This window comes from Brassica napus, chromosome C1 (genome assembly GCF_020379485.1).
Source record: "Brassica napus cultivar Da-Ae chromosome C1, Da-Ae, whole genome shotgun sequence".
In the NCBI taxonomy this organism is placed as follows: Eukaryota; Viridiplantae; Streptophyta; class Magnoliopsida; order Brassicales; family Brassicaceae; genus Brassica; species Brassica napus.
Window position 1 is genome coordinate 113,511 of NC_063444.1, and position 16,338 is coordinate 129,848.

General features: G+C 36.9%; 5 protein-coding genes, 1 long non-coding RNA gene, 1 other non-coding gene and 1 pseudogene across 11 annotated transcripts; 5 read left to right on the plus strand and 3 right to left on the minus strand.

Annotated features, from left to right (window-relative positions):
• Nucleotides 1-81: 81 nt before the first annotated feature.
• LOC111201826 lies at nucleotides 82-894 on the plus strand. Its single transcript, XR_002654769.2, has 2 exons — nucleotides 82-383; nucleotides 492-894. It is a non-coding gene; the product is annotated as an uncharacterized LOC111201826 (long non-coding RNA).
• Nucleotides 895-3,158: 2,264 nt separating this feature from the next.
• LOC106438930 (40S ribosomal protein S25-4) lies at nucleotides 3,159-7,239 on the plus strand. Of its 3 annotated transcripts, XR_002654939.2 has the most exons (6): nucleotides 3,159-3,313; nucleotides 3,396-3,470; nucleotides 3,654-3,788; nucleotides 3,897-4,106; nucleotides 4,235-4,420; nucleotides 4,549-7,239. XR_002654939.2 is itself a non-coding variant. In XM_013880236.3 (4 exons), the coding sequence occupies exons 1-4, from the start codon at nucleotides 3,311-3,313 to the stop codon at nucleotides 4,008-4,010; spliced, it is 327 nt and encodes a 108-aa protein (XP_013735690.2). In that variant the 5' UTR covers nucleotides 3,159-3,310; the 3' UTR covers nucleotides 4,011-4,184. The 3 variants fall into 3 exon arrangements, 1 of the variants encoding a protein (XP_013735690.2); XR_001287473.3 differs by having other exon boundaries at nucleotides 4,235-7,239; XM_013880236.3 differs by lacking the exons at nucleotides 4,235-4,420; nucleotides 4,549-7,239 and having other exon boundaries at nucleotides 3,897-4,184.
• Nucleotides 4,494-4,853, minus strand: LOC106438922 (protein RADIALIS-like 1). The gene has a single exon (XM_013880224.3). It carries the CDS (start codon nucleotides 4,851-4,853, stop codon nucleotides 4,494-4,496), a length of 360 nt encoding a protein of 119 aa, XP_013735678.1.
• On the minus strand, nucleotides 7,061-8,194 carry LOC106438956 (glycine-rich RNA-binding protein 10). 3 transcript variants are annotated; one of them, XM_048744979.1, is made up of 3 exons: nucleotides 7,934-8,194; nucleotides 7,386-7,653; nucleotides 7,061-7,349 (listed from the first exon to the last, which is right to left on the minus strand). In XM_048744979.1, the coding sequence occupies exons 1-3, from the start codon at nucleotides 8,039-8,041 to the stop codon at nucleotides 7,252-7,254; spliced, it is 474 nt and encodes a 157-aa protein (XP_048600936.1). In that variant the 5' UTR covers nucleotides 8,042-8,194; the 3' UTR covers nucleotides 7,061-7,251. The 3 variants fall into 3 exon arrangements, with proteins under 3 accessions (XP_048600936.1, XP_013735737.1, XP_013735753.1); XM_013880283.3 differs by having other exon boundaries at nucleotides 7,061-7,653; XM_013880299.3 differs by having other exon boundaries at nucleotides 7,061-7,653; nucleotides 7,794-8,102.
• Nucleotides 8,195-8,434: 240 nt separating this feature from the next.
• LOC106358286 lies at nucleotides 8,435-9,826 on the plus strand (annotated as a pseudogene).
• Nucleotides 9,827-10,632: 806 nt separating this feature from the next.
• LOC106373742 lies at nucleotides 10,633-11,449 on the plus strand. Its single transcript, XM_022694162.2, has 2 exons — nucleotides 10,633-10,935; nucleotides 11,017-11,449. Exons 1-2 carry the CDS (start codon nucleotides 10,804-10,806, stop codon nucleotides 11,308-11,310), a joined length of 426 nt encoding a protein of 141 aa, XP_022549883.2. The 5' UTR covers nucleotides 10,633-10,803; the 3' UTR covers nucleotides 11,311-11,449.
• Nucleotides 11,450-12,130: 681 nt separating this feature from the next.
• LOC106373750 (egg cell-secreted protein 1.4-like) lies at nucleotides 12,131-13,396 on the minus strand. The gene has a single exon (XM_013813885.3). It carries the CDS (start codon nucleotides 12,737-12,739, stop codon nucleotides 12,344-12,346), a length of 396 nt encoding a protein of 131 aa, XP_013669339.1. The 5' UTR covers nucleotides 12,740-13,396; the 3' UTR covers nucleotides 12,131-12,343.
• TRNAH-GUG lies at nucleotides 13,050-13,121 on the plus strand. Its single transcript has one exon. It is a non-coding gene; the product is annotated as a tRNA-His (tRNA).
• Nucleotides 13,397-16,338: the final 2,942 nt, after the last annotated feature.

Genomic DNA, 16,338 nt, shown 5'->3' on the forward strand with positions numbered 1-16,338 from the left:
AATTCTTATAAAAGTGATATGTAAACTATATTATGATAAACAAATTGTTCTTTTAGTCCGTGATCTAAGATGAATTAGTAGCAATCTTTTAATTCAGATGAATTAGTCACATATCTCCAGTTCGAGTTGTAATTTGGGTTGTATAAACAACGGTTCAAAATGTCTTAGCTGCGGAATATTTTGTTAGGAAAGCATTTAGATAAACAGATTAAAAAAATATAAGAGCACTACTTTATGCATTTCTCCCGACTCTATATAAACCCATAGTGGTGAGCTTTCATGTTGAACCACTTGATCATACTAAGCAAGTAGAAAGAGAAGAAAAAAAATGGCCACTCTTGTTTCTCTCCTCTGCATCTATTTCCTTCTCTTTTCTTCAACTGGTCAGTGTGGTTTATATTTCTTACAATAATTTGGTAATATACGTACGTACAACTGATTAAGTTCAGTAATAATGTTGTTGATGCGCGCGATTATAACTAAAACCGCAGGTTTGAAGGCGGTGGTGGAGGCTGAGGTATGTCAAAGGTACAGCGGTTCCTGGTCGGGAATCTGCCTTTCGTCGAGCAACTGTAATACCCAATGCATTGAAAGGGAACACGCTAAATATGGAGCTTGTCACTCTGATGACAACGGTTTAGCTTGCTTCTGTTATTTCGACTGCTAAAGAATACAAGCGCTCTTGTGTTCCGAATCTATGTTGTTTCTTTCTAAAACTCAATATATATGCATTTTGTCGTTACTTCCCTTGGCATCGTTTGTGTTGTGTTTTTTCTTTCTTCCAAAATAATACATATTATCATGTGTAACAATTTGCTTCTGCTTTACGTTGCATGCGTGATATGTACTTATATGTAATAAAACTTATCAATGAGAGTTTACTATCATGTGACTTATAAGATTTGCATTCAGTAGTCAGTTCTTACTATACACACGTATTAAAGAAAGGAAAGAAAACTGCCATTTTGAAAAACACCCAGAACTTCTTCTTAAACTAATCTGCTGGGTTTATTAGCGCCATTATACTGCATCATGTACATACGTTTGGTTCGTGATAAAACTTATCTACAATAAAGAGAAGGTTACTGAATCTGCAGAGCTAATACGCAGAACTTCTTCTTGCTGTATATATATAGTCCGCGAACAACAAGTGAAGCACATTCAAAAATTGACTTTGTTCAAGTTTTCGTTATAGTCCTTTAACGATCTATGTGTTGCGTTTTACGTTTGGTTGAATAAGTTTTCTTGTTGTTATTGAGGTAAATAAATGAAAATGGTTAAATATGGTCGTTTAGTTCTTAAGCTGTATAGTCTACTTATTTATATATGTATATTCGTAAAGTTATGTCTTTAAAACGTTTTGATGTAAAAACTTGACTACGGCTTGTTCTTTATAAGTTTAGAACAAGCCAGTTATTTAGCTTCAATGCATTCTGAAAAAAAAGTTTATCGGGTAACTGAGTTGGAGCTAAGGTCCCCAATACACACAAAAATCCAGCTGTTGGAGCTAGTTTAATACTGGATAAACACAGCTGCCAATTACGTTCTACCACTTATTTAAATCAACCAATTAAGGATCACCAAGACGTTGGACCACACAACTCATGCATACACTACAAGTAAGGTTTTCTGGGGTATCTGATTAGTTAAAAAAGTTACATTACAAGAAGATTTAAAACCCATGTGAATGTGGTTAATTAAGAACTTGGTGCACACTTTGAAGATTCCTTACAACGGATCATACGGGATTTGTTTACGTCGGGAACTTGGAAGTGAACTTCTTAAAATAATTGTTTGGATAAGATCAAATCAATGTGGACGATTTTTTTTAAATACTGTGGGATGCAATAACATTATTTCATTTCTTATGTATAACTAAATGTTTTGCCCGCACATGCGAACATAATTCTTTTATATATACTTACTAATAAATATACTAATAGTTTAAAGATCAAAATTTTTAAATAAACATTAAATTTGTACTATTTTTTAATCTTTCAATTTCTTACTTTTTAACTTTTATTGATTTAAAAACATTACTTTTTTGATAACAACATTAATTTATTATTTTAAAATATATTGTTATATCTAACAGTTTTTATTATATTGATTTATAAACAATGATCTAATTAATTAATATCGTCGAATAAATTATACTATTGATTTATCAACAATGATCTAAACAATGATCTAATTATACGATTGATTTATAAACAATGATCTATAAATATCCGATTTTCGGTCCATTTGAATACCCGAGAGAGGGTCTATCCGTGGGCTGCACCTCCCACCCGGAAGTTAGGTCCGTGTCTTTATTAGACCCGGGTTTAACCTTTTATGTTTTGCAAAAAAAAAAAACAATAAGGGAAGATGGATGATTCTACAAAAAAGTTAGAATGGTTGATCATTTTATGTAGGGTTGACACTTTGGTTATTTTCTCGGTTTGATTCGGGTTCGGTTCGGTTTGGTTAGTTCGGTTCTAGTATTTTTCCAACTGAAGTAAACCATAGTTAGTTTGGTTCGGTTTGTGTTCGGTTTGGTTTATATTCGGTTTGGTTTGTATTCGGTTCGGTTTTTTTTTTTGGATCGGTTTAATTAGATTCTTCTTAGTTTAGTTTTTCTAAGAAAAATTATGTTTTACAACATAAATTACGTAAACAAAAACTCTGTGAACTAAATTCAATATAAAACTAAAACAAAAACCTTTAAAAAATTACAAAATATATATATAAGAATTAAAACAAATGAAAGTTAACTAAAGTAAAAAAAGCTTACATCATTAGTAATATTCTTATATCAATAAAATTAAAAGGCCTTCAATGAATGAAATATTTTAAATCAAATATTTTGATGGTTACATATTAGGTTAGAAGAATATATGCTAATGAATAAAAAATGAAAAATATGTGGTTTAGTATTAGAATTTTAGTATATTGGTATTAGTAATATTTTTAATTTAAATAATTACAAAAACACATCGGTTTTTTGGTTCGGTTCAGTTTTACCATTCGGGTTGGAAAAATATTCAACCGAATGGTTTGAAATAGACTCTGGTTCGGTTTCGGTTAGTTTTTTTTTTTTCCACCCCTAAGTGTATGTACTTGTGGATGGATAGCTTACAAACTTGTATAGGCAGGCCTCAGTTAAACCAGAATACATCATATGGGCTTTTTATCATAATGGGTCCGTATAGATTACGTGGAAACCCTAGAGATTATAAGGGAGGGAAAACCCTAAGTTAGGTTTGTGCCTTAGCATAACTAATCGTCATCTTTCAGCTCCTCGATTCGCTCCTCCGTCCAAGTCAACATGGTATCACTAATCTCTTTCTCTCCATGTCGAAGCAGATCTATTAAACTTGTGTGAATCGTTATATTCGTGTCACTTGTTACAGGCGCCGAAGAAGGACAAGGTCCCGCCGCCGTCATCCAAGCCAGCCAAATCTGGAGGTGGAAAACAAAAGAAGAAGGTTTGTTTCCTCAACCGGACATAATTTATGTTTGGTTAGAATGTGTAAAGAAGATCTTGTTCTTATCATTTCTGTGAACTGTGGCGTTAAGTTAGTCTTTTTAACATTTCTGTTGAAGACTTTGATTTGCTCAATTTGTTGTTGGTTTGGTTAAACAATTAAAAAAAAAAAAAAAAAAAACAGAAGTGGAGCAAGGGAAAGCAAAAGGAGAAGGTGAACAACATGGTGTTGTTTGATCAGGCTACTTACGACAAGCTTCTCACTGAAGCTCCCAAGTTCAAGCTCATCACTCCTTCCATTCTCTCCGACCGTATGAGGGTATGCATTTACTTTTGTCTCTTTAATTTACTACTAATCCATGTCTCTAAATCATATTAGTAATATGATCTAAGCATAATAACACTGTGATGATCCATATTGCAACAGATTAACGGATCTCTAGCAAGGAGGGCGATTAGGGAGCTGATGGCGAAAGGTGTGATCAGGATGGTTGCTGCTCACTCTAGCCAGCAGATCTACACTCGTGCCACCAACACTTGAAAAATATGTCTTTTTTGCAAGTTTGCAACCATCATATTTCCCGCCATTAAAACATTGTTATTTGTACTCTCAGAAATGGCTGAGTTCCAGTTCCAGGTAGATTTTTCCTCGTACGTGACCGAGACTTTCTTCTATATTTTCAGCAATAGTTCAAAGACGATGATTCATCATGAAGTTTGACTTTTCATTACAAATTAAACCTAACACAACTTGAATGATTAAAGATTTGAGGTATCGAGAGAAGCTTTTGGGGGAAACAAAAGGAAAGTAAACAACAATTTGCCATTGAGATGGATGGTTGAGAGAAGAACCGATCAGTGTATCTTCTTTATTCACTGCAGCCTCATATTTCTCATCCTACATATATGTAAACACAATAATGTGAGACGTTCATTATAAAATCTCTACAGGTGTGTCTTAAACTAAGATTATCAGAACTTTGGTAGCTTTCTTTTGGCATGTTTTGCTATATAAACTTCACGTTTAGGGCAATAAATACCTCTTTTCTTCCTGAAATTGCCTGCCATTGGTTTTGTAGTTTGGGAATGGGACATGACCGGTCTCTATGCTGTTGATATCTTGCACAAGGAGTTCATAGTGTCTTTTTACCTCTTCTGTTGTTTTTCCACCAACAACTTGGGCAACATTGTGCCAACGGTTAGGAGTATCCTGGTCATAGGTTGCTAGAGCCTGCTCAAAGGCTTTGTTCTGCTTAGCTGTCCACGAACCAGAGCTTTGAGAAGACACTGAGCTTGATGCCATTGTGATGAGAGATTTTGTTTTTTTATGGATGGGATGATTGCAAGTCAAGAGGAGGATGATATGTGTACTTATTTGTTCCATAAGGCTTCCTCTTTATAAAGAAGAAGATGTAAGGTGACTTTGGGTAGTGCCAGTTGTTAAAACAATATATCTTGTCAAAGTTGAAGATAATTTAAAGTCCATGTCTCCATAGGAATCGCCTAGCGAACAGTAAAAGAGAATATCAGCCTATATTGGTGGAGATCAGTATCTAAAAGATCCGAACAAATCACTTATAATACTTTGGTTATAAGCTCTTTTTCCTTATTACATTTTGAGTTTGAAGCTAGGCAGGAAGATTTGCTGTACGTGATTACTTATCTACCATGCCAAGTCAGTTAGAGATGAGCTATGTTCTAGATTAAGGTTAGGGAAGTTAGTAAATTATATGTCAATATTCATCTACTTTGTGGAAAAATCTGTCCTCAGGGGAAAATTCTCTGTTAGTTCTTTGACTAGAACAGTAAAAATAAATTGCAGATAAACTGGATCACATTAATTGGCTATTAAGATTTCTTATCAATGGGACAAGCTAGCAAAAGGTTCTTCTGAATTATAAAGTCTTTGCAGGAAATGAAGTTGGGGGATCAAACTTTATTGTTGATTGCCAACTATGATTGTATTTGGCCATTTATTTCAAGCTACATCAAATCAAATATGATGTGAAAAAGGGTCAACTCTACCTTGGAAGTTTGCCAACTATGCTTTTTGTTTGGTCATTCATTTGCATATTTGGTCTTCAGTTGGTTAAACAGTTACTTTTCTTGGTGGATTTTGAAAGCTTGTGTTGCATTTACTGTTAATGACTTTTACCTGTAACTTCTTTGTATCACTCTTCTTGGAGATACTTGCATTCGTGCTACTCCTAGTTATAGATATTTCTCCTGGTTGTGATAGCTGAATAGATTAGAGCATAAAACTTACGTTACAAGAAAGAAAAGTTCAAACCAGGTAAATGAATCTTAATCATGAGGCTGGTTGGGCGCATAATATATTCCAGAGATGTATATAGGGTGCAAGTTGCTTACGGGATTCTCACTGCAAGTAGTCCATTCACAGTGTATATATTATATTCTCATCGTCTTTTCTTTTTCTTTGCCTTAGGGCAAGAGGTGCTAAAAATGGTAGTAATTACACAGATATCCCCACGTACAGTACTTAAGGTTGAGCTTTGGGGGAACATCTGAATGAATTGGTTGTTACTCAACATGGGAGGGATACTCTGCATCTTTACTTTGGTGATATATGAAAAGTTACATATTGAGTAAAGATCTGTTGGATTTTATTCCATATATTGGGCTTCCATTCTTCTTATATATGAAGATAACAAGGCCATACTTGAAACACGTTGCCCCTAGACAGTGTAAACTATCATCACAGTAGCTTTCCAAGAATATGTAGGGAATAAAAAAAGAAAGGGAAGGGTAAGCATTTTCTTGCAAAGACCAAGTGTTATATACTTGTATTATATTCCTCACCAAGTGGTTGGTCCTTCTGCAACTTGACAAACGAATCCTTATGTAAGCTCAATTAGAAGCAGAAACCTACTTTGTTTCGATATCTTTGATCATAAGAAGTTGGCAAATGGAGAATCTCCACACTCTTTTAAATTTTGTGAACAAACAGAGTTACTTTTTTTTCAGACAAAGTAAACTAGAACTCTGTTCAACCACTGCACATAATGTTTCAAGTCGCAAAGATATGACCATACATCTTCAAAATTACGTGATTCTGTTAATAGTTATGTTAAGATAATTTCACGGAGAAAGTCTGTTCACATTTTGCCATCAATACATATGGGTACTTTCACTTGGCTGATTTGGAGAAAATATTGGCCAATTTGTTACTTCAAAATTTATTATATTCAATACTGAAAACAACCTTTTTGGGAATTTTGAAATCTTTTATTTCCATTTCAAATAATCGAAGATATCTTCTTTACTTGATGTCGACATTGAAAGAAAAGTATAATTATAAAAACGGAAAGAGAATATTCGGAGTATATCAGTGTCTTTTTAGCTTATATTCTTAATCAAAAACGAAGAGATAAGATCTGGTCTAAATCTAAAACAACTCATATCATCTAATCAATCTTTTAAACGCAATAATGATAGCATCTTAAATCAAAAGATATAAGGTAGGGAGTGGGGAATATTAACACACTAATAATTCAAAAACATAGGCTGAAATATATAAATGAGTTCATAATAGCTGATCGGGCGACGAACGAGTATAATGCGACGGTGAAAAAAAAAGAAATCAAGAGAAGCTTATAATTTAGAGAACAAGATGCGATTTAACATTTCGTTTCAGGCAAGCAAGACTTTAACGATCCGTTAAAACAAAAAAGTAAACAAGAAATCCAGAACCAAACCAAACCGGAGAAACATTCATACGGAAGCAAGTCTAAACCGAAAACAGAGCACCACTTCATCTTCGATTACCATCCACCGCCTCCACTTCCTCCTCCGTAGCCACCGTCACCACCTCCGTAGCCACCTCCATCACGTCTGCCACCACCACCACCGTATCCTCCACCTCCAGATCCGTAACCGCCGCCTCCACGGCCGCCACCTCCAGATCCGTAACCGCCGCCTCCACGTCTGTCACCGTATCCACCGCCGCCTCCACCGTATCCACCACCTCCACGGCCACCGTATCCACCTCCACCACGGCCTCCTCCACCGCCGCCTCCTCTGGACTGAGCCTCGTTGACGGTGATGGTACGACCGTCGAGCTCCTTCCCGTTCATCTCATCGATGGCATCCTTCATGGACTTCTCATCCTTGAAGGTCACGAATCCGAATCCCCTCGATCTCCCAGTCTCACGATCGTTAATGATCTGTCAAAAACCAAATCAAAAACAATAATCAGCAAAAGAGCAATCATTAAAGCTGAATGAATCAAAAAAAAAGCGATGGATGAAACAAAGAAATCGAACGTTCTCCGGGCTCGTAAAAGCAGCAGGAAGATTAAACGTACCGATGGGACAAAGCAAGTAACAGTAGTAACAAAGAACATAGTAACAGAGTAATCGAATCAAGTAACAGAGATACACAGATCGGAATCAGATCCGCCGAGGATCAGAACCATCCTCGAGTCCGATCTCTCGTGTAACGGACCTTTGAATCGATAACTTCGCCGAACTGTGAGAACGTCCTCTCTAGCTCAGCATCTCCGGTGGCCCATGCTAGGCCGCCGACGAAACACCGGTACTCAACTTCAGACATTTTTTTTTCTAACAGACGGAGAAAAGTAAAGGTTAGAGAGAGAGAAAGAGACTTGTGATTTGAGATGATAAGACGGAACCTTAATTTATAGAAGGAGATGACGTAGTAACTGGGGTTAAGATATTTTCTAGGGCTGCCGAGAGATGGGTGTAACTATGATTAGGAAGTGCGGTTAAATGGTTAGTGGATAGGCCCACCATCATCATGTGAGTGAGTGTGTGCACTTTGGGAAAACAAAGATTTCTTTCTCCTCGTTCCGGGCAAACAAAATATCTCTGCATTTAAATATCTTTTATTCTCCCAGATGATATGACGCTTTTATCCTCCGTCTCTTCTCTAATGTGAGAACTATTGGGCCTGAATATTACTACAGCTTTGGCCCATTGAATCTGACGGCAAATGAGATTGTATGTTACTCTTGGGTCACTTCTGGTCGGAAGCTGAATGGGATCGCTGATCGGTGTATGAATAAAAGTAATTAAAGGTCAAACGACGGCGTTTCATTGTAGGGTTTAGTCCATTTCATCGGTCGTTTCCTTCCTCGAGAATCTCCAGTTCAAGGAAAAACAAATTTAGGAATCTAAAAGTCAGAGATGGCATCGGTTTGCAGATCATTTCTAATGAGTGGTTCAAGAAACTTAGTATCGAGATCAAGAACCGTAACTCAAAAGTGCATCAATCTTAAACCCACGACGACAACGACTTCGTCTCACTTTGCTTCAGTCTCCCAATCCATCCCTCGCGCTTCAAGGTGACCACACTCAGTTTCTAATCCTTAATTGCCTATAGAGTCCTCAGAAAAACACGAAAATTTAGAGAACAGCCATGTTTTAAATGTGAAGGGTTCTGTCGGCATTGGGAAGCGTTGAAACGATGATACCACTTCATAGTGCGGTTGCTTCAGCTCGGCTCCGTTCAAGCATCCGCTGTTGATTCCTCCTGCTGGAGCTGGCTTTCCCTGGGTAAATTCTCATCCCTTTTTTTTCTACTTGTTTATGTTCCTTACGTTTGTTGCCTTTTTGCTAGTTTTGCCACTTGTGTGTGGGTTGTATATTTTTTCATGCTTTATCACTAGTTTTTGAAAATAAAAGCAAAGCTGAAGATTTAATGATTAGTAGTTCTCTTTCTTTTTTTTTGGAATGGGGTTGAAACTCTTTCATGGCAATGTTTAGGTGAAACCGTATTAAAATTCTTTATAGGTGGTTTAGATGATATTCTTGATTAGAAGCATCGCTGTATTTTCGTTATTCTATTCTCTTTTTAAGACTTAAACAATCAAAACTGCTTCACTTGTGGAGCAATTGTGTCTTCTTCACTCAGTATGGTTCGATAAGGAAGTACAATGCATGATAAGGATCTAAACTTTTGACAGACTTTAGATAGGAATATATGGTTGGTCTTAGATTCTTTACTTGCTTGTGTTATGTCTTAAAGCTTTGCTTCTCTGACTTGTGTTCCTCTACTTAATTCGATAGGACTTGCCACGCCTTTGTGACCCCCGGTCTGCTGCCTGGATCTTTATAAGGCGAACAAATAATCCCAAAAAAAAAAATTAGAACTTTACCACGACTTGCATTCAGGCAAAATGAATGAATGAATGATGAAGAATAATACTTTTTTTTCTTCTATTTTTGAACTCTTTTGTCCCATGTATGGTTATGGTTCACAAGGACTTGTTCCTTCAAAGTTTTACTAATCTTGGATCCACACATTTTGGGATTTTTCTTGCATTGAAACCCAGTTACGATTGATCGTGCAATTTACAATGCAGAAACTCTTCCGCCTTTTTTTCATATTCTGAATATTGTTTGCTGATTTTCTTCCTATTTCTTATCGTCTCTTTAGAGCTGGGAGTTCCTCGGTGACACCAACATTAGCATTGGTCCTCAATCTTGAAGCTTCCATGGGTTGATACTCGATATTGAGCTGCTTAAGACTACTACTTGGTGGTACCAGATTGCCAGTTATGGAATTGTTTTTGTTTCCCAGCTCTTATGTTCTTCTACTTAATCATATCATCTTATTGGAGCAGGGAATGGATGCCAAAATATCTCAAAAGTATTAATCATCATCTTAGTCTAGCTAAGACACTAGAGTTGTTTCTTCTTGCATTTGAACGAACATAATCAAAGTTAAAAACCCTACCAACCAATAATTGTGAATCCAAACATTCTTGCAGTCTACTCCTAAACCCATTTATTAATAATGATGTTAGCATAAACTTTTTTTTCCTTTTTTTGGTCCACCAACTATGTAACTACACTACTGGGTTACGAGAGGATTACACTAGACAAACTGACAAATCGTCCAACGCCAATCTCGCCAGCTTCTTCATTAAATTACCAACAGGCTGGAAAAAAAGTTAAAGCTGTAGCATAAAAAAGTAAACTAACTAGGCCCTTTAGGAAAACTACTAACTGCTACATCTAATAATTATGGGAAACATATAATTGCAATCTCTAATCCAAGATATACAGGATTCAGCCTTCCGTTATTAAAACATTCGGCATTTAAACGTTATTTCTGCTTAGTGAAAGTAGAAATCTAAATACCAAAAAAAAAAGCGGATAATATTTATCGTATTAGGAAAAAAAATCGTCTTATAGTCTATCTGGATCCCCATCTCATAATGTAATTAAACCGCGTAACGAGATGGACGGGGAGAGCTAAATACACTACATGTGTGTGTGCATGCCTATATAACAGCAGCTCTTGTTCTTAATATAATAACTCGAACCAGATAATAATAAAAGCATAGCAACATGGGAAATTGTGCACTAAAGCCAAAAGTTCTGACGTCAGCCGGAGCTCCGGCACCGGAGGAGTTTGAGACTTTGCTTCTTGGAGATCAGAAGGTCGACGCTGCGAAATCTCTTAGAAACTTGTTCCTTCAAGTAAGTCGCTAAAACGTTAATGTAGTAGCTTTTGGGATTATATTATATATATATATGTCGTCTGTGATTTTTGGTTAATAGGCCATGGCAGAGAAGAAAACAATGGAGGACGAGAAGACAACACCGGAAAAGACTCCGGTAACTACAGATCTGAAAACAGCTTTGTCCGAGGCAAAATCTCCACCCAAAGAGATCAAATCTCCGATAAAAGAGACAAAATCTTCGGCAACAGAGAAAAATGTTCCGGTTGGTGATCAGAAGGTTAGGAATGAAGAGACTGTTAGTGAGGAGAAAGTGATGGACGATGCGACTGTGAAAGAGACAGAAACAGAGGCGAGGCCGGAGGAAGTCGAAAGCGAAGCAGCAGCACCATGAAAGAAGTTTGAACACTTTTAAAGCTAGCTTCTGTATTTGCGTTCTTGATAGCAATATCAAGAATTTTTTTCTGTTTGGATTATGTTTGTTCTCTATTCCAAAATTCATTACATGAAATGCAACCTCAGTTTTCTTTTTACATGATTCTTAAACTCAAATATATTGTCTGCTTGAAAACGCTATCAAGTTTCTGCGTCTTGATAGCAAACGCTTGTTTTGAACTTTTGGTTACCTGCTGGCTAACACACAAACGCTGGTGAACTGACACACGCCATATTTCGTAACACTGAAGGTCACTACTAGTGTTAGATTTCATTTGGGCTTGGTGGGCTTTATCATGTTGCTGTTATGATTGGTAAAAGCTTTTGGTTTGAAAGTTACCGTGATTAGTTCTTCTCCTAGCAAAGAAGATGAAGCCATTAATCACATAGTAGTCAATAAAATGAAACTGAAACAAGAGAATATCCGTTTTATTTTGTTTATATGGACATATTAGGCTGCAATTGGAACTTTGGACTACATCTTCGATACGGTTTCAGCTGTATATGCTCTGTTTCCATTGCTAAGTTTACTCAAAATAAATGGAGAGCTTATCACTTTAGCGTTACCTGAGAAGCCTCTTGAGCTACCAATCTTCCCTCTTGTCTCGGTAAACTTTCTCTACAAACTCTAATTTCTTGTGACACAAGTTAAACCTGTCTTATTGTTTACAGGAAGGAAAATGGTGTTGGGAAGTGACTTTGGAGTTTGCATCTTGTGCTTTTGTTATGTTTATGTCTCTCAATTTATCTTCGTTTTCTGCTTTTATGTTAAGTGAATTGGTTTCTTCTGAAACAAGTTACCTAATTTGTCAGATAACCTTTTTCATGTTTTTGCACTTAGGATAATAAAAAATTCTGATTAAAAAACAAAAATCTCGATCAATCTTTGGGTTGGTGAAAGAAGATTAGCACGCCTGAAATAAGACTAAAAATAAGAAGATTTATTATAACCATATATATATATATGCGTGTATTAATAAGGCAAATCACAATCAAGCTTTATTGGGAGAAGCAGCCGGAGAATAGCCGCTAGAGTTTGGATCATGGCAAAAGCCACGGAGGACATTAGCTTCTTCAGATGTAAAGCCGAGAGAAGTCAGCATCGCAGGCCAACAGCTGGTCGTGATGACCTCGACGGCTTCGCAACAACTAACACCGAGTTTGGTCTCGCCGTTGAGGAAGAAGAGAACGATCTCGTTAGTGCATGACTTGAGCTCGTACAATGCGTTCCAACACTCCATTAGTCCTCCGCTCTGGAGCCTCGCAGCTATGTTGGTTGACTCTGCCGTCGGGATCGGGAGATCCCTGCCTGACACGGTGGTGTTTTGGAGAAGGATGCCGCCGAGAAGTGCGACGGTGGCGAAGAGGAAAGTGGTGTTTGAAGCCATATTATATTTGGTGGTGTAGCTTTAGTTTTGGTACTTTCGTGTTGTGTGATCACATTGGCTAGCGATGGCTCGAATTTATACTGATTTTTTGGGTTAGTGGGTGACTAAGAGTAATTAAAAGGTCTAATAGTGGGGAGGATCGAGAGTAAATGACTGATAACTGGTGATCATCAGTGATTAAAAGTAATTAAAACAGGATTAATGAAGCGTTGTATTAGGCTTTGGTGAAGAAGAGCAACGGATAATGCATACGGACAGTTTTCTTGGAAAAGAATCAAGAAGATTACATGTTACTGCTCTATCAAACAAAGTGGCTGTAGTTTAGTGGTGAGAATTCCACGTTGTGGCCGTGGAGACCTGGGCTCGAATCCCAGCAGCCACATCATTTTTCTGATTCACACATACAAATTTTGCAAAGTACGCAAGTGTTAAATGGATCCCAGCAGCAGCAGCCCATTAGTTTGCTGGGCACCTCTATTGTTGTTCTCTAATTTTACTACCAAATTTTCACCAACTTATTTTTTTAATTGAAGTCAGTCAACCCTGTAATAGTTTTCAAATAGCGATGCCATTCGCAGCTGTATTTCACAGTGTACCGCTTGGTTGGTTAATGCAAAGATCAAAAAACTACATGCAGTGTTTTTTTTTTTTTTTTTTTTTGAACACACATGCAGTGTTTTCTCTAAACAAAATAAATGGTTGAAGGAGGTTTTGATATTTCAGGTTAATGGAGGTATGCATCAGTGGGTCCCGTAAGCATCTCTGACGTATTGCATCGTGTTAATAAATACAAATAAACAAAGTAACGAATAGGTAATTGATGCAAGTTTCCGTCGGTGCCGATGTTACACGTTATATTTGATTAATTATGAACTAGATCATGAGTATTTTATTTTTCTTTTAACACATATCGAGTTTGTCCAATTTCATTTTATGTGTAAAAACAATATTAAAACTGTCTTTTGTATTAGTAGTTTTTCATTGGTGTATTAGATATATATGCAGTGAAAACACTAATATAATATTAACTAATACAATTTAATATAGTAACCAATATGATTTAGATTAACATAACAGTGTATTATAAATATAGACGTAGTGTATTATAAATATAGACGTAAGACGAAAATACTAATCTAATATTAACCAATACAATATTTATCGATTCCTATATAAGATTGACTATCAATATGCCAATTGTAATTTATAAAACACAAATTATAAACAATAGGTACAGTTTCATCAACGCGTGTTAAGCTCCCAGACACGATCTTCGAGGCACAACCCAGATCTACTTTCTCCGGCGCCGGCGAAGCGGTTTCTCGCCGGCGCGGGGCTCTATCTCCGACGACGTTAATCTCTCTCACTCTTATGGTTGTATCTCGCTTTCTCCATCTTTTGTTACTGTGTGGTATCCATCGGGCTATTGAAGGAGAGAGACCCCAACGGACTCAACGACGAAGCCGAGGACTCTTCGTCTCAGATCTACCGGCGGTCCTTTCTCCCCAAATGGCTTCTTCTCCAGCGACGAGTCGAGAGGATTCTCTCGCCACTGCTGTGTTCCGGTTCTTAGGAACAATTCCCGACGAACCTCCCCCTGATAGCTGTCTGACGAGTCTCGAGGTCAACTTTGTCCCGTACTCTCATCCGCCCCTGGAGCATTGGTTTTACATGACGAGCTCTCCCCTTCCGTCTCTGGTAAGGACTGAGTCTATTTTCACAGTATGTTTTGCTCCTCACCAACTCTCAGGCACCAGATCTCAAAGCTCCACTAGACTAGAACTTAATTTCTGCGGTGATTTTTCACTTTACGCGTCTCCTAAAGTGGTTTCCTCTCCTTTTGGGTGGATCTTCTTCAACGGCTGCACTGTTTTTCTCCGACGTATCTCCGGTGACCTCTCCTACGGCACCGTCGAACAGCCAAGCTTCGTGCATCTTTGGTGTAGTGGGCTGCTCTTCAATTATGAATGGGCTTGGCCCATTAGATCTACCAATCCTGCAAATTCAAGCAGAAGCTTCTTAAAGCCCAACTCCAGGTTTGAAGATACGAGTCAGATTTGTATGGTTTGGAGAGATTGGGATTTTTCATCAGAGATATCAGGTGGGTTCATAGGGATCTCTCCTCTTTGTATCACACGATCATATATATCCTTTGGGATGAATTTACTGGTGCGTTCATCGGACTCGGTTCTTGTTCGGCCATCCTCTTCTTTGGAAGAGAAATTGTTACTACCTTACCCTCTTTCTATGGAAAGAGGTGTTTCCTCGGTCTTGCGTCCGAGTGTTTGTTTCAGTTTCCTCATCGGTTTGTCATCTTGCGGAGCGGTCTCCACGGGACCTGTAGATGCAATCGAGAGCACCTTGGTGTTTCTCGTAGATGAGGACTGGACCTTAACGTCACATTATGTGACTATTTACCAGCTATACGACTTTGTCGTGAAGGTTCCCCCGACGCATTTGAGCATCGTCTCGAATCCGCTGTCATCTTCGATTGAAGACCTATCTTGCTTAGCTTATTTATGTTTCATTCCCTCTATCTATTGTATTGAAGAAGATTAAGTATGAATGAAAGTAAGTTTGTGTTAAAAAAAAAGGTACAGTTTCATGAGCAAGGATACACTCTAATGTGTTGCCTCCAAAAGGTGTTTTTTTCCCAACAATTAAGGTTTCACACCATTAATTAGAACTAAAGTGTTTGGTTCCGATATTGTGCTTTTTGGGAGCTTTATGTGAATGTCGAATGATGAATGATATCGACAAATATTTATGGACATATTTTAGTGGGAGGAAATGAATATTCCCGAACCTATTAAGTTAGATATAATAAATACAAAATCTCAGGATTTTATTGAAACCGATATTTGAGGTCTAGTAGAAGAAACTTGGAGAAAAAGTTTTCCATAGTCATTATTTTTCAAATCTGGCAATTTGATTGTGAATATTTGATTGTAACCGAGATTTTAGGCATAGTAGACTCAACTTGGAGAAGGAGTTTTTCCATAATCAAATTTTTTAAAATATAAATTGATGTTTCTGTAATTGAAATAAGAATATACATTAGTATATTCTATTTAGTGTATATTTAAAGCAAATCCTGAGATTGAAATCCATATTCATGATTTTTCAAATCTGGCAATTCTGATATTTTAATTTTTACAAATAACAACTTAGTATTGAGTTTCATAAAAATCCATATCAAGCTATTTAAAATTTAATTCAAAGAGCTTTTGTGTTTAAGATAATTACAATTTCATGGTGGAGGAAACGTGTTCTTAAATTATTTGGTTAATTTAATCAATTAGTTTAGGAGATAACCGGACCAAGAAAGTCGTAATTGTATAATGACCGGCTAAGGACTTGTTAATGACTCACTGACTCGACTCGCTAATGACTGCCTCGTGATGCAATGTCTTGTGGAGACATTTGTTGTATTTATTTGACTATAATAAAAGAGGGAGTGTTTGTTATACTTGTACTATGATATATAATATAAATATGTTAATGTGAGTATATATACTATAACCATAGAATAGATGTTTCTTTTAATAGATATATAATGTAAAACATATAATAAGATAGATCTTACGGTGAAGTTAAAT